This window comes from Tachysurus vachellii, chromosome 22 (genome assembly GCF_030014155.1).
Source record: "Tachysurus vachellii isolate PV-2020 chromosome 22, HZAU_Pvac_v1, whole genome shotgun sequence".
Lineage (NCBI taxonomy): Eukaryota > Metazoa > Chordata > Actinopteri > Siluriformes > Bagridae > Tachysurus > Tachysurus vachellii.
Genome location: NC_083481.1, coordinates 14,664,769 through 14,684,523, shown reverse-complemented (window position 1 = coordinate 14,684,523; position 19,755 = coordinate 14,664,769). Strand labels below are relative to the sequence as shown.

Below are 19,755 nucleotides of genomic sequence, written 5' to 3'. Positions count from 1 at the left end.
GCACGGTGTTCCTCTCATCACCCAGTGAGACTTTTGTATTTGATTTTCATTACATCAGATGACTGATATGTTAGTGAGAAATGAAATAAAAAAAAGCCAAAAAATGAAAAGAATTTTTTTTAATTGAATTTAAAAAAAAATGTTTTTGATTTATATTTTATTATTATTATTTTATCATATTTTTTATTATTTTAAATTATTTCTTTTATTATATCAGCTACATTAAAACAAACACATCATATGAAATGGGACAAAAAACATCACCATAGGCTCCTGACCTTGTGACCTTCACTGTGAGGTGAATAGTGAAATTGATTACCAAGATGTCCAAAGTATGTAAAGATTCAGGGAACCTTTGAGGATCCAGGACTAAAATATTAGCATTTTAAGTGGTAATTTTCACATTTAATGCATTCCACACTGCACGGGAATTTGTGGGACGGCCCCGTCCTGCGTCGTATGTGATACCTTTGCTACAAAGGCAGTTAATCAGTGATTTATTGATGAATAAGTGCCATTTATTCCCTACCAGGATATTTTAACTACACAAAATTATGTTGACTCATAAAAGCAGAAAGTCTTCTTTGTTTTCTCGAACTCTCCTGTGCCATCCTACAGGGTTACTACCGCAGTAACGAGTTCATCATTACCCAGCATCCTCTTCCTCACACCACTAAAGACTTCTGGAGGATGATCTGGGACCATAACGCGCAAATCATCGTCATGCTTCCCGACAACCAGGGGCTGGTGAGTACATGGAAAATTCTGTGAAAAAGGTTTAAGGTCATAAATATTGTGAATTTGAGGTGGTGTTTAAATGAGGAAATAACTATTTTTATGTATCTGTCCCCCTCCCTCTCTCTCTTTCTCTCTCTTTCCCCCTCTCTGGGATTTAGGCTGAGGATGAGTTTGTTTACTGGCCGAGTCGAGAAGAAGCCATGAACTGTGAAGCTTTCACCGTCACGCTTATTAGCAAAGACAGACTCTGCTTGTCCAATGAGGAGCAGATCATCATTCATGACTTTATCCTGGAGGCTACACAGGTGTGTGTGTATGTATGTGTATGTGTCTGTCTGTGTGTGTGTGTGTGTCTGTGTGGGTGTGTTTGTGTTAGTTTAAGTTTGTGTGTGTGCGTGTGTCTGTGTGTGCACGTGTGTGGGTGTCTGTGAGTGTGTTTGTGTTAGTATGTGCTTGTGTGTGTATGTGTGATTGTGTGGGTGTGTGTGTGTTTGTGCTAGTATGTGTGGGTGTTTCTGTGTGTCTGTGTGTGTGTGTGTATGTGTGCACACGTGTGTGTGTGTGTGTGGGTGTCTGAGTGTGTTTGTATGTGTGTCTTTGTGTCTGTGTGTGTATATGTGTGTGTGTGGTGAGTGTTTGTGTGTGATTGTGTGTGTGTGTGTTTGTTAATTATTCCTATTTGCTCAAATCCCACAGGAGTGATTTTAAATGTTTATTTTTGTTGATGTCAAATACTGGGATTTTTTTTTTGTTAGACCTCCAGTGTTAAATCTATTGCATTGTTTGCTTTCTGCATTTTCTTCTTTCTGCATTTTCTGGGGAAAGAGACGTGTGTTTTTTTCCTTTCTGTGTGTTACCTTTTGTCCACATCTCTCACCTCATCAGGACGACTACGTGCTGGAGGTGCGTCATTTTCAGTGCCCGAAGTGGCCCAACCCGGACGCACCCATCAGCAGCACGTTTGAGCTCATCAACATCATTAAGGAAGAGGCCATGACCCGAGACGGACCCACCATAGTGCACGACGAGTGAGTTTTACACTTTCGCACTTTTCACCTTTAAACTCTGTCCACTAGAGGGCAGATCAAAGCCAAAACTTCCCTTTGATGTCAGCCTGTAAAATTTCACAGGAAGTATTTACACAAGCCGATTTTATTTGTAAGGCTCGGTATGATGACGGAATATAAGCTGCTACCTAAATGCTGCCTCATTACATCACATTTAGGTGGCGCTGGCATTATATACAACAGCATGTTAATGTGCTCACAAAGCATTTTCTTTGCATTAAGGCAGTAGATTTTTATCATGACACTTTATTAATTATAATTAACGCAACACTGAGCACTTACCCAAACTTTGTGACTAATCTCAGTTGCCAGGTCATCTTTACCCGTCGCTATGTCACATCAAGGGCTCATAAATATTCAACCCCTTCATCTCCCCTATACACGGACAGAGACATCTAAGAGAAGTGTCTCTATAGACGCTAGATTTTTTATTTTTTAAACAAAACAATCTTTTTTCAGCTCCTTAAACAACATTATCCTGACCAATATGTCTCTTCTATTAGAGAATGTGGCACTAATTAAGTCAGCCATCTTTCCTAAACCTCTTAGGGGTGATACCATAGTAACAATACATCCACTAAAAAGCCCAATTAGTCGTTCTCACTTTATCAGATGAGACGAGCGGTACTTCATTTGCATAATGAATAAACATGAGGGAAGCCCTGGTGTTGTGCTGTTGTTAGGGGTTTTTGTGCTAAAGTAGTGTGTGTTGAAATTAAAGGGACACTCATTATGTGTAATTGGATCACAGCTCCTTCAGGTGTTGTATAGTTGAAACAGTATAACAGCGAATCGTCCTGTAAACACTCTGCCTTCACACCGTGAAGCTGTGGGTGCTTGTGTGTGTGTGTGTGTACGCGCACACGCCCGTGTGTGTGTAATTTGACATTAAAGAAACTAATTTGCACATCCAGAGGCTACTTTTCCCATTAGTGAGGTCTCCAGAGTGGTGTTTTTGAGGCACCGTGCCAGCATCATAAATAACAGAAACTCAGAGATTACATACACGTGGCTTGACTTCCTTCATTAAAACCTTGGAAATGGGTATTATTGTATTTTATGGGAAGTGTGCACTTTTAGCCATGCTGTTTTTCATCGTATATATATATATATATACTTTTATTTAGTTGCCAAATGCTTTTATTCTAAGTAACTGGATTTGAGGGTTAACGGCCCTGCAGCGTCTCTCTGGTACGTTTCCAAGTCTTGAAGTTGGCACCACAAAAATTTGATAAGAATACACTCATACCAGGGAGGTTTAAATACCACTTAGCCAAACAAATAGGCTGCTTATAAGGTTCTAATCCAACAATGTGACATAATGTGTAAATGTTTTGATAGGCCACACCAAACAAAACATTTCTGCCAGATTTCCAAAAGGTTTAAAAGCTTCTATGACGTTAGCGTGGAGAAACTAACGGCAAACAGAAGTCACGACGACAAACTACACTCTGCAGCGAGTCTCTGAAGACGGCGGCTCATCAAGAGCTATTTCCTGATGACGATATTACAGTTAGGGAGATTATGACGTACCGGACATAGCAGACGGTCTCTTACTCTTTCCTCTAAAGTGCTACACGGCATTAAAAGGAGATGCCATGACGTCACAAGCTGAACATTGCATCACCTCCTTCTTTTTATTTGTCTGAACTGAAACACTAAACGTATTTGTCTTCCTTTAGGGATTTGTGTCGTCTTCCTTTAAATCCCACTAAAGAAACCGCAACCGCTGCTTAATTTTAAGCCTAAAATTAAATCCAGCGAATATTATATCATTATAATATCAGGTTTTTTTTCAGTTTTTTGTATTAATTAATGTTGTGATAAATGTTCCTATTAGCAAGGTTTTAATATTAAATGAAATTAAAACAATTCCTCTATCTGTGACCCACTGAACAGCAATATCCATGAATAGCTTTTAATATTAAGAATTTTTTATTACCTCATATATCGTCTTGCGGAGCAGAACGTTTAATAAGCCGAACGAAGTTTGCGTAGAAGTTTGCGAGACTGTTCGCTGTAGGTGTTAACGGAGCATGTGTTGGGGTTGCTAGGTACGGAGCGGTATCGGCGGGAATGTTCTGCGCTCTCACCACGCTGAGTCAGCAGCTGGAGAACGAGAACGCCGTCGGCGTCTATCAAGTGGCCAAGATGATCAACCTCATGAGACCTGGAGTCTTCACCGACATTGTGAGTGCTGGAGCGCAAATACTTTAACATAGGATGCTTTCACTTACGCAGTGTTTAATTGAACCCTGGAGCGTTTTCACCCTCGTTTGTGGTGGCGAGAACACGGAGATCTGGTTCATCTGAGTTACTCAGAATGGCTTGTGTGTGTTTTAGGTTGCAGCAAGTTTCTGAGAAACACTAACTTGTGTATTGTGTTGACTTTTGATTCATTTAATTCATTTAACAAACAAAGCGAAAGCGCAATTACTTTTACTTTACGTCAGTGTCATTACTGAACAACTGGATGTATTTTGATGGATATAATTATTGTTTCACAGAAAAAGACTTACATTAAATTCTATCCAGCTAAAAGATTTATAGTGGGTCATCTTTTTATTGGGATTTGTTATAAATATTTTAGTATGTGTTATTAGCTAGTACTGTCTATAATATCTTTGATGTTTAATTTGAATGTAAAAGCAGTATGTTTTGTGTGTGTGTGTGTGTGTGTGTGTGTGTGTGTGTGTGTGTTATAGGAGCAGTATCAGTACCTTTACAAGGCTATGCTTAGTCTGGTGAGCACTAAAGAGAACGGAGTCGGTCCTGTGTCCATAGATCGAAACGGCAGCATGGCCCTGTCTGACGAATCGGACCCTGCCGAGAGCATGGAGTCTCTCGTCTGAAGCTCCACCCAACACACACACACACACACATACTACAACAACACACACGCCAGGAGGCGCCTAACTTACTTTGTAAAACTTCAAGGACTAAGACAGACTTTTTTTCTGAGGCCTTTTTTGCCAGAACTCTTGGTTAAACGAATAACCCGATTACTTTTTTACACTGATAAAAAAAAAAATCTTTTGATATTTATTTTTTTTTTCGCCATTTTATGTCTTAATGTTATCCTACTGAACATTTGCACCTCTGTTTTTGAGTTCACGACAAACAAACGAAACACACTTCTGTCTAGTTTGCACTATGAAAATATCAGTGTTACTGCCTACTTCAGTCCTACGCTCTCTATTTTTTCATCTTTATTTTGGATTTTTCCACCACTACCAGGTTTCGACATTCCATCATAAAGCTCCACTCGACGGCTTCGGAAACAATCGTGGAACGATTTAAAGATTCAAGACGATGTTCTTTAACGTTGGGCGTCATCGACAAACGATACCGGATTTCTGCGCTTCGTTTCATTTCTACACCATAAAGGATTTCTTGTTTTTGTTTGTTTGTTCTTGTTGTTGTTTTTTTTGCATTATATGCATCTTATAAGCCTGTTAGACTCATTAACTTTCTGCAGGTGGTATTACAACAGCTACTGTGAACTTTATTCTTTTTATTTTTAATTTTTGAATGATTCATATTATGCTTTTAATATATATATGAATATATCGTATCTCATTATAACTTGTGGTTTTGTAAAAAATGTTAACCGTCATAAGCAACTGGTTTCTTGCAGGCTTGGTTCAATGGTTTTGCCTAACGCTTCTGAATAGCAGTCCATGTCCTCTCTAGCACCCCCTGCTGGTTTTCTTTACTTTACTCTGCAGGCTGCTGCTATAAATGATCTGATTTCTGCTCGAATGGGGAAATTCTAGTCATTCTCGCTTTAGCGTCGGTTATTTCCTTTATAATTTACACTGCGTTCTGTTTCCTGCGTACGTGATGTGCATCGGTCAGGTCTCGATGCCTTTTGTAAAGTCTGAGCTCATCTCTGCAGGTGTGTGACGTAAGAGTGTGTGTCGTGTGTGTGTGTGGTGCTGAGTCACATTTACTTAACATTTCTATCAACTGTTCCAGGAGGAAACGCAGACTGTATACAGGTCATGTTCCTCACGTCCTGCCTCTGTGTCTCGAAGTTCTTTCTTATCGCTTATTTCATGATAAATCAAGAGAAGGGTGTGTGTGTGTGTGTGTGTGGATGGTGTGTATCGTGTCCGAGCAGCACAATGATGTCCTTGTTAACACACCAGATACCCAACAGCTGCAGGTGGAAGGTTCGATTTGTCAAGTTTTACCAAAGACTTCAACTCAACATTTCATTCCCATATGGCAAATTTACAGTGTGTGTGTGTGTGTGTGTGAGAGAGAGAGAGAGTGAGAGAAATTTCATGAGGCTGAGGTCCCAACTTGGTTCATTTAGCACTTTTCCAATTTTATGAAAAAGATCAACAGAGACACAGTAAAAATGCAGATTTTTTATTATTTTTCTTTCTTTTTTTTTAATTATTATTATTTTTTTTAGGAAGATCTGAAAAATTAGTGCTTTTGCAATGACAAGCTCAAGACTTTGATACCACATCCTTAAAAGGCACTGAGGTTGTTAATTTTGTGTCCTTTCCAAAAAAAAAAAAAAAATACAAACTTTCCTTCTTTGAATTTTTCATTTTTAACTTAATTTTTAATCCGCCCTTTTTTCTGATGTCCATCTTCTCGTGTCGAGCCTTTGCTTATATGCTGCAATTTAAACAGGAATTTGTATCTTTATCCTCTTTTTTTGTCTTTGTATGTACATATTATTTTGCTTGTCCGTCGATCGGTATTCTTCACATTATACCCTGGTGTATGTTTATAGAATTTTATTTTCATATAAAGCCGACTCCGAATCTCAGCTCAGCTCTCTGGATGTTTTGTGCAAAAAAAAAAAAAAAAAGTAAAAAAATAAAAAAATAAAAAAATAAAATAAAAACAGAGAGAGAGAATAACCCAGTGCGTTGTTCATTCACCGAGCGACTGACGTCTCATGCCTCATATACCACAAGGCAGTGATTGTGATATTCTCTTATTATTTTGTTGATTGTTTTGCTTTTCATTTCAATAAATGAGTTTTTTTTTGTTTTGTTTTTTTTTTTATATTCTGAGGGTGTCATAGGCAAGCTCCACTGATTATGTTTCCCTCATTCTCTTCTGTAATGCAGGCGGGTGTTGTTCGACATCATGTACCCTGTTTTTGGCATCTGGAATACCACAAAACGAAGGAAAAAAATGTGTTTTTCTTGTTTTGTTGAAAGCTATATCAAAGCATTCTATTATAGTGTTATTTAATATGTAAATTGTATTGCTATACATAAAATAAAATATGGGTTTTGATGTACTTTAAGCATATCTAGACAATCTGCGTTGTGCCATATGTAATGTTTTGTTGTTTTTTTTTTAAAAATATCAATCTATTTTTTTAAACGTTCGTGATGTTGATATGTTGTAAAGAAGACAAATGAAGACACTGTTTTTAATATTTAGTCTCAGGGTTTATACAACTGTTTTTTTTCCTGAATTAACAGGTAAGTGGATGAGCATCGATTTGATGAAATTTACAATCAACAGATCAAGCAGGACAAACAGTAATATAGAGCTTGGATCAGTAAAGCATTAATGTTGATTTAATCTCTTGTGCTAAGAAAACATTCCCCACATCATTACACCATCACCATCACCACCATCCTGAGCTGCTGAATACAAGGATTTGTAGATTTTCAATTTAACTTCATTTCTATTTCTATAATCTGGAACTGGATTAAGGTTTAGATCTGAGAATGAGACGGCGGCAAACGAAAACTCCTTGAACTGGCATGAGGAAGAAACCATGAGAGGAACAAGACCCAACGTCCTCTAAATGATACTGGATAGTGTGATTGAGTCATAATTTATAATCTATCAGTCCATGTTTATCCTGTTTATCAAAGGCAAATGGAGCAGGACAACATGAGAATAGTCCTATTAGGAGGTTCTTTGAAGAGTGGATTTGGTAAAATGGACCAGAAAAAGTGTTCGTATCAGCCAGTGAGCAATAATCAGTACCTATAGTGCCTTCTCTATTGTGTGTAGTCAAGTCAAGTAGCTTTTATTGTCATTTCAATACATTTTGCATGTTGCAGTACACAGTGAAATGAGACAACGTTTCTCTGGGATTTTGGTGCTACATAAAACAAAGACAGGGCTAAGGACTTAGTAAGTTAGTCCTAGATACATAAAGTGCAACAGTGCAACCTGGTGCAAACAGTGCAGGACAAGACAAACAAGACAGACAAGACAGTGCAGACAAAAAGTTACAAGACAATACAAAAAGTTCAAAAAATACAATACACAAAAGACAATAAACAGAAACAGCGCCAACCGACCAGTGTAAATACCGTATGTAAATACTAAACATTCTCATTCAATATGTAATATTGTGTATGTTAATGTTTTATCACTGAAAGTATTAAAATGATAGCTAGCATAAAATAATATTGAGTAAATACTAAATGGCCGAAGCAACGTAGACACCTGACTATCAGAGCCATTTGTGTTCATTCCATAACCATGTGCATTAACATGGAATTGTTCCCTATTTACTGTTATAATAACCTCCACTGCTCTGTAAAGCTCTTTACTCTAGTCGTGGAGCATGTTGTGGAGATTTGTGATCAATAAGCCATAAGAGCATTATGGAGATCAGACACTGACGTTGGATGAAGAGCTCTTGGGTTCAGGCCATAGCTTTCTTTAGTCAGGGTCAGGGCTCTGTGCAGGAGGACACTCAAGTTCTTCTTTACAGCTTTGGGAAACCATGTCTTCATGGTGCTCATGTTGTGTATCATCATGCAGGAACAGGTTTAGTTTTCTTAGATCCACTCACTCACTCATTTTTTACCTCTTATCCGAACTACCTCGGGTCACAGGGAGCCTGTGCCTATCTCAGGCGTCATCGGGCATCAAGGCAGGATACACCCTGGACGGAGTGCCAACCCATCGCAGGGCACAGACACACACTCTCATTCACTCACACACTAGGGACAATTTTCCAGAGATGCCAATCAACCTACCATGCACGTCTTTGGATCGGGGAGGAAACCGGAGTACCCGGAGGAAACATGCAAACTCCACACACACAAGGTGGAGGCGGGAATCGAACCCGACCCTGGAGGTGTGAGGCGAACGTGCTAACCACTAAGCCACCGTGCCCCCCTGTGTCGAATTAATCAACTGTAAAAGAGTTTTATGATGGCGCCATCTTGTGGTTGGACTTCCATAAATCTTTTTAACGTAATAAGATAAATATATTAATAAAAAAATATTTACCAAATGTAAATATGAAAACTGCTATTTAAATATTGTAGGTGAAAGTAATTTCGATTAAATCATTACTTTATTTTTTTATAGGTAAATGAAATAAAGTGCACATCATAGGATATGGCTTTGATCTAGTTGTTTTTAAACACACTATCTAGTGCACTAAGGTGCCTGGAATTGGGATTGGGCGCAATGGTGTTGGATACGGGGCCGCGCTTGTGTCACAGCGCGCATGCGCAAAGTCGTGACCGCGTAGTTGTGTGAGACATTTGAAAGCGGTTGAAGTTTGAGCATCACTTCGGCCACCGCTAATCACAGCACTTTCTCAAAAAAAATAAAGAGCACGGTAAGTCAATAAACCTTTTTTTTTTTTTTTTAACATAAAGGAATTTATTTTAGTGTTTATATAACCTTCCTTTTTCAAATTCAATGTAACTCGTGTGTAATTTTTAAAAACCGTGCTACAAGTTAGCTGACGGTTTGAAAGGTAAAAGCTAACGGTGCTAGCTAGTAGCGTTAGCTTAGCTTAGCTTAGCTTATCTTATCTTAAATTTCAGAGCGTTTTCACTGTGCTAGCTAGTAGCGTTAGCTTAGCTTCAATTTCAGAGCGTTTTATTGTTGTTTACTTGTACAGTTATTGGGCTAAAATTCAGGCGAATATATCACGCTAATGTGAACAGCTTGAGCAAGCTTTTTTTAGTCTTTCTTGTTAAACTAATCTAAGTAACAACCTTATCATGGTTCCTTTGCGAATGAATTAGTAACACTAATTGAATGCAGTAGCGTTTGGTGGATTAGTTAAATATAGAAGGAGTTAGCTTTCAGAGCAGCAAACGTTGTAAGTGTTAGCATGGTGGTGTGCGGCTCTGATGAAGCATGCTGGGGCTGAGACACTAAACCAACCCGGAGGAGTTAAAGGCCTTGCACATGCACTAATGCTCTAATCACATCTAAATCTAAACGTCGGGGTTTTAGTGTTACGTAGAGGATTCTACTGTAATAAATGCCTATTTTGCTGGTGGAAATGTCTACTGAAACATAACTGTGGTGTGATGTTGATTCATCTCTCACAGGTCATGACAGAAGTCAGTAATCAAATCAAATGCAGCACTCGTACCAAGATGGAGACCTAGTTCTGAATTAGTTCTGCATGAGTCCATGGGTCATAACTATTCATTAACCTTCCTGTTCCTTTCTGACTTATCCAGCTTAATATGGAGCTAAACGACGCCAACCTCCAAACTCTGACTGAGTATTTGCGGAAAACACTAAACCCTGATCCGCTTGTCAGGCGTCCAGGTATAATTTCCCTACATGTAAATCTGAACATTGTGGTTGTGAACTATAACTAGTGTAATGCTTCATGAAGATTTGGTCTTTCCTGCAGCGGAGAAGTTTCTAGAGTCGGTGGAGGGGAATCAGAACTACCCCATCCTGTTGCTGACGACGCTCGAGAAGTCCCAAGACGACGTGATCCGTGTTTGTGCAGCAGTCACCTTTAAGAATTACATTAAGAGGAACTGGCGTATAGTGAGTCTGAGCTGTGCTTCTGAAATTCTCTTCGGCGAGAGGATCGAATATGCTTACAAGCTCTGGGTATGTTTAGAGCATTCGTCATGTATGTTTTCTTTTCTTTTTAGATTGAAGATGAGCCAAACAAAATCTCAGATCCTGACCGAACAGCTATCAAGGCTAACATTGTGAATTTGATGCTAACCAGCCCCGAGCAAATACAGAAACAGGTATCAGTATCAGACATTTAATGTTCTGTCCATGTAATACACTCGGTTTCTTTGCTGAAAATGAAGCATATTAAAATATGTTAAAGTTCAGTTTATCCAAAAAATAAATTATTTCTTTACCAAATTTAATCATGGTTTGTTCTTTTGGAGTTTTGCTTTGGAGCTTTGACGTTAATGTTACTATGGGATTGAGCGCCCAGCTGTGCATCAGGCAAATACATTTTTCCCCAAAATTTGATGTGTTTAAGAACTTTCAAACTGGCTTGCTTGACTGGTTCAGGCAAGGACACAGTATAAATTAAATGGTGGGTCCAACTGGCAACTTAAGTTCCGGTTTGCTTGCCAAATCATGTTTTTCTTGGCTACGTTTAAAAAAAATTAATAATAATAATAATAATAATAATAATAATAATATTTATGGGCATTACAGACTATAGAATCAAATTGAATCCTCTTCTGATAATCCTCTTTTTCATTTTCAGCAAAGGAAGAAATGTTTTGGCTGTGGTGTCTTCTTGGACGTTATTTGAGTCTGAATAGCATTTTCGTTTTTGTCTTGAGGATTGCATGTTGCACTAGTTATATAACAGTTCAGTTAGCTTAGTCACTTTTGTCATATCCTTTAATACAGTGATTCTCAGCCTTGGTTCAGTCCTAGACTCCAGCACTTTCACACAATGTATGATCATTTATAATATACAGTATATTATACTACATGTTTTCACAAAGCAAAAAGTGTCCATTTTTGTTCTGTATTAGATTTGATATAATTGCCTGCTTTTTTTGTGGAAAACGTGGCCAGTGTTTTAAGTATAATTATGTATATGTGGTGAATTGGATGATGGATTTGCAAATGTGTGTGTGTGTGTGTGTGTGTGTTTTATTTATATATATAACATGTTTTTGTTAATGTTTAACATGCAGCAGTTTGGGTCTGGCAATGATTTTTCGAGTGCTTCACTAAGAGTAGCTGTAGCTTTGACCCTGTTGCTTTTCCTCAGTTGAGCGATGCTATCAGCATCATCGGGCGAGAAGATTTCCCACAGAAGTGGCCTGATCTCCTCACAGAGATGGTGACACGCTTCCAGAGCGGAGATTTTCACATCATCAATGGCGTGCTTCGCACCGCTCACTCGCTTTTTAAACGGTATGTCAGGAACTCCATTCTCCCATCACTTTGTAAAGTGCACTTTTCCAAAGAGTGCTAAACAGCCTCGGCTGGAGAAAATGGTCCGATGACTCGGTGATTGGTCAAGAAGTCGTAGCTTCTGGCTTTTATCTGATTGCAGCTGCTGCTCTTTCCCAGAAAAAAGACATTTGATCTCTTGCTCCCTTTATAGTCATCAACTCATTTTAGCAGCTTGGCTAATGGCGGATGCAGGCATCTGTTAAATATCTTTCTCTGTCAGGTATCGGCATGAGTTCAAGTCTAATGAGCTGTGGCTAGAGATCAAATTGGTGTTGGACACTTTTGCCCAGCCTCTTACTGAGCTTTTTAAGGTAATTGCACTTTTTTTTTTTCTCTCTCTCTTTAGCTCTAGCTGTTCTGTTAAAGTGGAAAAGTTCACAGCACTCACCTTTTTTCCTCCACTTACAGGCTACAATTGACCTCTGTCAGACTCACGCTACGGACGTTAACGCATTGAGAGTCCTCTTTTCCTCTCTGACACTCATAGCAAAGCTTTTCTACAGTCTAAACTTCCAGGTATGACACCTTTACTACATTTTAGGATTGTACCTGCTGAATACAATTGTCTGCTTATACGTTGTCTTCCTCTACCTTGTGTCTAGGATCTTCCAGAGTTCTTTGAAGACAACATGGAGACCTGGATGACACACTTTCACAATTTATTAACCTTGGATAACAAGCTCTTACAAACTGATGTGAGTCTGTGTTTCTCGTCTACTTAAAACATCGACGTCATTGTGCTTGTTTGCCTATAAGGTATGCACCTTTCACTAAAGTACGGACGCTCATCACGGACTCAAAGTACGGACGTTTAGGGCCAATTTGGAGCCATTATCTACCCGTATGTTTTGGTAGACGTTCAGTAAACGAGAACCGTAGGGATGTCTACTGGGATTTAAATTTCATTATTAGATCATTATATGATAACCAAGGTAGCATGATATAGGCTGTTATGATTTTAAGGTATTTTACCAGAACTTGCTGTGCGGGTGCTTTATTTTTTAATTATTATTATTATTATTTATAAAAATTTGTACCGTAATTTGTTCATGTTTCAGGATGAGGAGGAAGCTGGTCTCTTGGAGCTGCTGAAATCTCAGATCTGCGATAATGCCGCTCTTTATGCTCAGAAGTACGACGAGGAGTTTCAGCCCTACTTGCCTCGCTTTGTCACAGCCATCTGGAACCTGCTCGTCACCACAGGGCAAGAGGTCAAATATGACTTGGTGAGTTACAGGTCTGGATTAGCTTTGGATCCCAAATGGTAGCCAACTCATTGTCTAGCCTTTACTCAGCAGATCGGAATGATTTCTCCTGCTCAATGATTTCTCCTGCTGTGTGTGAAACATGGGGATTATTTTTGGCTTCCACAGCTCGTGAGCAATGCTATCCAGTTCCTGGCATCAGTGTGTGAGAGGCCACACTACAAACATTTGTTTGAAGATCAGAATACTCTCACCAGCATCTGTGAAAAGGTCATCGTCCCCAACATGGAATTCAGAAGTATGTGCGGCATTCTTTTTTTTTTTCTTCTTCTTCTTTTTTTCTTTGCCTTTGCATATATTTTGCTTTGTTACCTTTGTAATCAATGTGTTTTTAACGACGTGCGTTCAGGTGCGGATGAAGAGGCATTTGAGGACAATTCAGAAGAGTACATTATAAGAGACCTTGAAGGCTCAGGTATGAATTTGTTTAAGGTCTTCCATGAACGGAAACTTGTGACAAATGCCGTTTAATGACAGCGATTAGGTGTGTGTTATTTTCCGTACGCGTTTATGGAGGCACCTTTTTTCTTTTCAGACATCGACACAAGGCGTCGAGCTGCCTGTGACCTGGTGCGAGGGCTCTGTAAGTTCTTTGAAGGCCCAGTGACAGCCATTTTCTCCGGCTATGTAAACTCCATGCTGAACGAGTACTCCAAGAACCCAGCAGTGAACTGGAAGCACAAAGATGCCGCAATCTACCTTGTAACATCGCTGGCCTCTAAAGCCCAGACACAAAAGGTTAGGATTTTTACACCTTTAATTTGTGCAGAAGTCTCTGTGGAACTATGCTTGCTTTTATAGTGCTGATTATTAGATTGACTTAAGGGAGAGAAGAAGGAAAAAAACAGTTGTTTTATTAAGGCTTTGCTTTTGAGCAGCATGGGATTACCCAAGCCAACGAGCTGGTGAACCTGACTGAATTCTTTGTGAACCATATTCTACCTGACCTGAGGTCTCCCAATGGTAAATAGGATTCACTTATTAATCCAGATTAATATAGCTGCACTGTTGAAGCTACAGTAACACAGATTTTGGTCTGTTCTATTTACAGTGAATGAGTTTCCTGTCTTAAAAGCGGATGCTATTAAATATGTCATGACCTTCAGAAGTCAGGTAAGTACTGGTTTGCCTTTTTGTTACGTTGTCCTCTATTTGTAATTGTTTTTTTTCCCAGCTTTGTGTTTTTGGTTGTGTGATTGAGTCACACACACGAATGCCACCACTTGCGTGTCTGTAGCAATAAAAGTGATTGCATCTGTCTCAGGTAACAGGGATGAAGTGATAATTTAACCTTGTTTATTTCATCTGGACTTCTCAGCTTCCCAAGGAGCAGCTGCTCGAGACTCTTCCTCTGCTGATTACTCACCTGAGTGCCGAGAGCACAGTACAGCACACCTACACAGCTCATGCTTTAGAGCGCCTCTTCACCATGAGGGGCGCCAACAACTCCACACTGTGAGTGCTGCCAAACACTTCCGGGTTTGGATCATTCTTATTATTTAGTATACGTCTACGCCTACTGAAGACTTGTCGTTTATTACACCTGATGTTTTTATTGAATGCTAATGGCGTTTAGTTATCAATAATGGCAATATTCATGCGTGGTCCTAAATTAATGTTCTTGTTTGTGTTCATCCCCCACTTTAGCTTCTCAGTTGCTGAGATTGCATCTTTCACAGAGCAGCTCCTCAACAACTTGTTCAATGCTCTGGCATTACCTGGCTCATCAGAGAATGAGTACATCATGAAAGGTGCCTCCAGTTTAGATACCACACAAAGCTTGCTGTGCTTTTTTTTTTTTTCGTGAATTTGTGGGATACATTTTTTGTGCATGTAATAGTTTTCTTCATATTTATTTGTAAACTGACATTATTTCTTATTTGATGTGGTTTGCAGCCATCATGCGTAGCTTCTCGCTTCTCCAGGAAGCCATCGTTCCCTACATCCCTACACTGATTGGCTCACTCACGCAGAAGCTCCTTTTAGTCAGCAAGGTAAGAAAATCACGTGTGCATTCTTAGAGACAGTTAAAGAACAAAAATGGAACGGTTGTCCACAGTGTCCAGTCTGACAGCCCCTGTCTCTAGTCATGACAGTGGACACGCAGACGGGACGCAGAATAAACACCGTCCAATGAAGGGGACATTTCCCAAGGAGGACTTGATCCTAAAGGCAGGATGGTACATTGTTTTAAGCGTATGTGTTGGGGTCCAAACAATATGAATAATTTTTTTAATTAAAAATTTAAGGTTAGTTCTAACAACTGCCCAAACAGCACAAACTTAATATGCAGATAAAATGTGCCATTTATAAATCTGTAAAGCCAAGTAGTAAGCTCTAAATGTGTAATAAAGCAGTGGTAACCTCTTTAGTGCGTAGTTTACAACTGCTAAATCTGTGGAGCGTTAATATGTCTGATTTATAAAAAAAATTCCAAGAAAAGTATTCAAGATCGTAAAGAGTCGACCTGATTTGTTGTTTTTCCAGAATCCCAGCAAGCCCCATTTCAACCACTACCTGTTTGAGTCACTGTGCTTGTCCATCCGGATCACCTGTAAGGCAAACCCTGTGACTGTGGGCAGCTTTGAGGAGGCCCTCTTCCCCGTATTCACAGAGATTCTTCAGAACGATGTGCAGGGTGCGTAGACGCCACTTCACCAGTCAGCAGTTTCACATTTAGTTTGATTTTTTGTAAAACTGAGATTTTGATATCAGGAACACCTCGAGGTAAAGGGACCACAGAATGCCTTCTCTTAGTATATGAAAATTGTTATGTCTGCTGATTGTCAAACGTGTGATGAGAACTAATGCTAATGCCTACGAATAAGTTTTAAATAAAAGTAACTCTGTCTCTTATTTGCCCCATGCAGAGTTTGTGCCGTACGTGTTCCAGGTGATGTCATTATTGCTAGAGATCCACACTAGTGATATCCCCTCCTCCTACATGGCTCTGTTCCCTCACCTACTGCAGCCAGTCCTGTGGGAGCGCACAGGTAACATCCCACCTCTGGTGCGCCTCCTGCAGGCCTACCTAGAGAAAGGAGGAGGCAACATCGCCAGCTCGGCCGCAGACAAGATCGTGAGTGCTTGATTACACGCTATTGATTTGTTTCTGTAGTTTCCAAATAGGGATGAAATCTAAATAATTGTACATTGTTTTATTACAAGAGAGAAACTTTGCTACACCGTCTGAGTCCATTATTAGCTTGTGTAATGTTTCAAGACTTCACACAAAAAAAGTGCTGCTTTATGTTTTGTCTTCCTGCGTTGCTGCTCCAGCCCGGTCTCCTCGGCGTGTTCCAGAAGCTCATTGCCTCCAAGGCTAATGACCACCAGGGTTTTTACCTGCTTAACAGCATAGTGGAGCACATGCCCCCGTAAGTGATCACAAACCCTGAAATATACTGTGCAGTTTAGGTTTGTTTATTTATTTATTTATTTGGTGCTAATTGTCACATTTCCTCCTTGACCAGGGAATCAATTAGTCAGTATAGGAAGCAGATTTTCATCCTGCTCTTCCAAAGGTTGCAGAGCTCCAAGACCACCAAGTTCATCAAGAGTAAGTGGAGGGAACACCGCTTAGATTCTTCATTCTGATTCATTCTGCTAAAACTGACACGAGTACAGACTCTAGACTCTCATGACTCCTCACCACAATTTCCTGCTTTCTCTACAGGTTTCCTTGTCTTCATTAACCTCTATTGTGTAAAATATGGGGCGATTGCATTGCAGGAGATGTTTGATGACATCCAGCCAAAGTGAGTAATGATGTTTGTTAAACTTGTACCACAAAAAGGATTTTGCTCACCACTGGTGATCCATGTCGAGATGAACAGACCTGATGTTCTGCATTTGTCCTGTTGCTCAAGTCTTGTGCCCCTTTTCCACCGAGGCAGTTTGAGTGCTGGTTCGGAGCCAGAGCCTAAATTAGAACCAGTTCTTTCTTTTTCGACAGCCAAAGCACCGGCTCTGAACCAGGAAAAGTGGTTCTTAAGTAGCATCAAAATGTTGCTGGTCTACACTTAAGAACCGCTTGTGTCAGGGGCTGTGGGCGGGGCTACTGTTAGCGCATTTGATAATGTACCTTAAATATACTAATGTTTAATACACTTTTACTTTACCGCAATATGATACATTATCAGCACATGATAGTAAGTAGCTACATGCTAAGGCTAACTTTTTTCTGTGTTAATGATAAAATAACGTTATGTACTTTCTCGATTACAACCTCCGTTTATACAAATTACATGGAGCTGTACGTACACGTTGGATTCACCGCGTTTGGATGCTAATGTAGGTTCGCAAAGCCATGAGAATTAACAGTAAAGCAACATCCGCCATTGTTGATGTGGTTGTGTTTGCCACTGCTGCTCTAAAGTTTTTGGGACATGTGACACGTATACAATGACGTCAGACTCGGCCCTGTGATTGGCTCTCTAGCCGATGGAAAGGCAAACCGGTTCTTAGAAGGTTCGCCAGTGGAGCCAAATTTGAACTAGCACCAGTGCTAGCTCAGAACCAGCACTCGGTTCTTTTTGGTGGAAAAGGGGTATTGGATCTAAGAATTGTCTTTGTTCTCATTAAAATATTAGGCCACACCCAGACACTTTATTATTATTATTATTTTATTATACAAACTGTACCTGTTTTGTTGGAATTTAAAATACTCATTTTAGGTCATTCATTCTAACACTCAAATGTGTAACTCCTTGTGACTTGAAGGTGGAAATTAAAGATGGGCTGCACTTTTGCTGTTTATTTGATTGACAGGATGTTTGGCATGGTGTTGGAGAAAATTGTGATCCCAGAAGTACAGAAAGTATCAGGGCAGGTGGAGAAGAAGATCTGTGCGGTCGGCATCACCAAAATCCTCACAGAGTGCCCGGCCATGATGGACACGGAGTACACCAAGCTCTGGTAAGCTAACGGTGGTGTTCTTTGACACTAGTTATGTACAAAGTGTCCTAAAGCTCAAACTAATGCTAGGCAAAATGTGTCAATTCTGAAAAAATACACAATACAGAGAAAATGTGTAGAGCATAAAGATGAGCGTGTTAAGCCTTTGGTTTGAATAATTAAATATATAAATAAAAGTACACGTAGATTTGTATAATTGGTTCGACGCTCTAGTTGTAAGTACTTTAGGTTTTTTTTTTTTGCTTCTTCTTCTTCTTCCAGTTGTGCTCTACCTCTGTAAACACTTGCATGTCTTGCTTTAGGCCACTTGTACTCCAAGCCCTAATCGGTTTGTTTGAGTTGCCTGAGGACGACAGCATCCCTGACGACGAGCATTTCATCGACATAGAGGACACACCGGGTTACCAGACTGCCTTCTCTCAGCTGGCCTTCGCTGGCAAGAAGGAGCACGATCCTATTGGAGATGCTGTGAGCAACCCTAAAATCCTGCTGGCCCAGTCTTTATACAAACTCTCCACAGCCTGCCCTGGGAGGGTGAGTTCTCAATACACATCAGAACCTGGGTCAGATTTTACTGTTATTGTAACTGGGGATGTAGCTATAATAATAGTCATTCAGTTTCAATGGATAATCAGTAATGCCTTAAGTTTGTCACGATCAAATCAGATTTCATTCATTTAAATATGCATAAACTCTGTGACTGCAGAGTGATTAACACATTTTTTTGACATTGCATTTGAGCATATTTCCTGTACTAAATCTGAGAACACAAACATAAAGTAATGAAAGTTTTTGATGGCAAAATTGCATCATTGTTACAAGCCAGTTCTTTTTTTTGTCTTTCTTTGGCCAGGTCACGTCCATGCTGAGCACAAGTCTAAATGCTGATGCGTTGCAGTTTCTGCAGAGTTACCTGCAGGCAGCTTCAGTCCAGCTTGTCTAAGACGGATGCTATCTTCACTTCAGCTCTGGAGTCTGTATGCTTTATGTCCAACGTACCTACAACAGACGACCAGTCAACTTAACACCTTGCAACCTCGTGCAACAAACCTGCATTTTAAAATGGATTGTGAGCAAGCAGAAACTAGCAAAGTTACCCGAGTGAAGAAGTGACGCTGCTTTGTTTACGCTGGCTACTTGGTTACTGGTTACAGATTTGTGAGCTAGCATTTTGATCTGACTCTTTGCATCTGATAACAGTACAAACATCAAAAAATCAGGACCTCCACAATATGAATCGACAGTCATTTGGAGCTGAAATGACATCTTGGACAGCACAAGTGGGATGACATTTGATGTCTAGCATTCAATGGGATTTTTTTTTTCCATTTAGGTTCAGGAGTGGTTTTTTTACTGTATAATTAAGGGTCATTGTGGCACTAAAAAAAAAAGCTCTTTTTCTTTGTTGCATGTCAGTGTTGTCTTTTGTCTGGTCTTAGTTTTAAGGCTCTGTCTAATTGTTAATAAAGAAAGGCACTTGTATAATTGTCATGACTTTTATCTCCTTCATTTGCAAAGTATCGCTTGCTAACGATGCTTATCAACTACTGTTCATCTCTGTGCCATATCAACCATAAGCATGGCTTTATTAAGAAAGTGTTTCTGTT

At 39.6% G+C, this 19,755-nt stretch overlaps 2 protein-coding genes across 3 annotated transcripts in view; both read left to right on the top strand.

Annotated features, from left to right (window-relative positions):
• ptprga (protein tyrosine phosphatase receptor type Ga) overlaps positions 1 to 7,088 on the top strand; it is a 259,987-nt gene extending 252,899 nt beyond the window's left edge. For both annotated transcript variants that reach the window (XM_060858735.1, XM_060858734.1), the window contains exons 25-29: positions 619 to 747; positions 897 to 1,043; positions 1,624 to 1,766; positions 3,860 to 3,995; positions 4,511 to 7,088. In XM_060858735.1, coding sequence (XP_060714718.1) covers positions 619 to 747; positions 897 to 1,043; positions 1,624 to 1,766; positions 3,860 to 3,995; positions 4,511 to 4,657 — 702 coding nt within the window. In that variant the 3' untranslated portion in view covers positions 4,658 to 7,088. The remainder of the gene's footprint in view (positions 1 to 618; positions 748 to 896; positions 1,044 to 1,623; positions 1,767 to 3,859; positions 3,996 to 4,510) is intronic.
• Positions 7,089 to 9,228: 2,140 nt separating this feature from the next.
• On the top strand, positions 9,229 to 19,633 carry cse1l (CSE1 chromosome segregation 1-like (yeast)). The gene is made up of 25 exons (XM_060858267.1): positions 9,229 to 9,381; positions 10,244 to 10,334; positions 10,423 to 10,565; positions 10,676 to 10,777; positions 11,779 to 11,924; positions 12,187 to 12,277; positions 12,375 to 12,482; positions 12,569 to 12,661; positions 13,025 to 13,192; positions 13,340 to 13,469; positions 13,581 to 13,646; positions 13,767 to 13,969; positions 14,110 to 14,194; positions 14,283 to 14,344; positions 14,550 to 14,686; positions 14,879 to 14,982; positions 15,128 to 15,225; positions 15,719 to 15,869; positions 16,102 to 16,310; positions 16,511 to 16,608; positions 16,705 to 16,790; positions 16,908 to 16,989; positions 18,002 to 18,148; positions 18,451 to 18,682; positions 19,002 to 19,633. Exons 2-25 carry the CDS (start codon positions 10,250 to 10,252, stop codon positions 19,089 to 19,091), a joined length of 2,916 nt encoding a protein of 971 aa, XP_060714250.1. The 5' UTR covers positions 9,229 to 9,381; positions 10,244 to 10,249; the 3' UTR covers positions 19,092 to 19,633.
• Positions 19,634 to 19,755: the final 122 nt, after the last annotated feature.

Bases quoted from the DNA above. Each gene is read 5' to 3' on its own strand.
- cse1l (XM_060858267.1), top strand. From the start codon at position 10,250: ATGGAGCTAAACGACGCCAACCTCCAAACTCTGACTGAGTATTTGCGG. The intron at 15,870-16,101 runs GTGCGTAGACGC...TGCCCCATGCAG, and splicing joins TCTTCAGAACGATGTGCAGG to AGTTTGTGCCGTACGTGTTC. The intron at 16,990-18,001 runs GTGAGTAATGAT...TTTGATTGACAG, and splicing joins TTTGATGACATCCAGCCAAA to GATGTTTGGCATGGTGTTGG.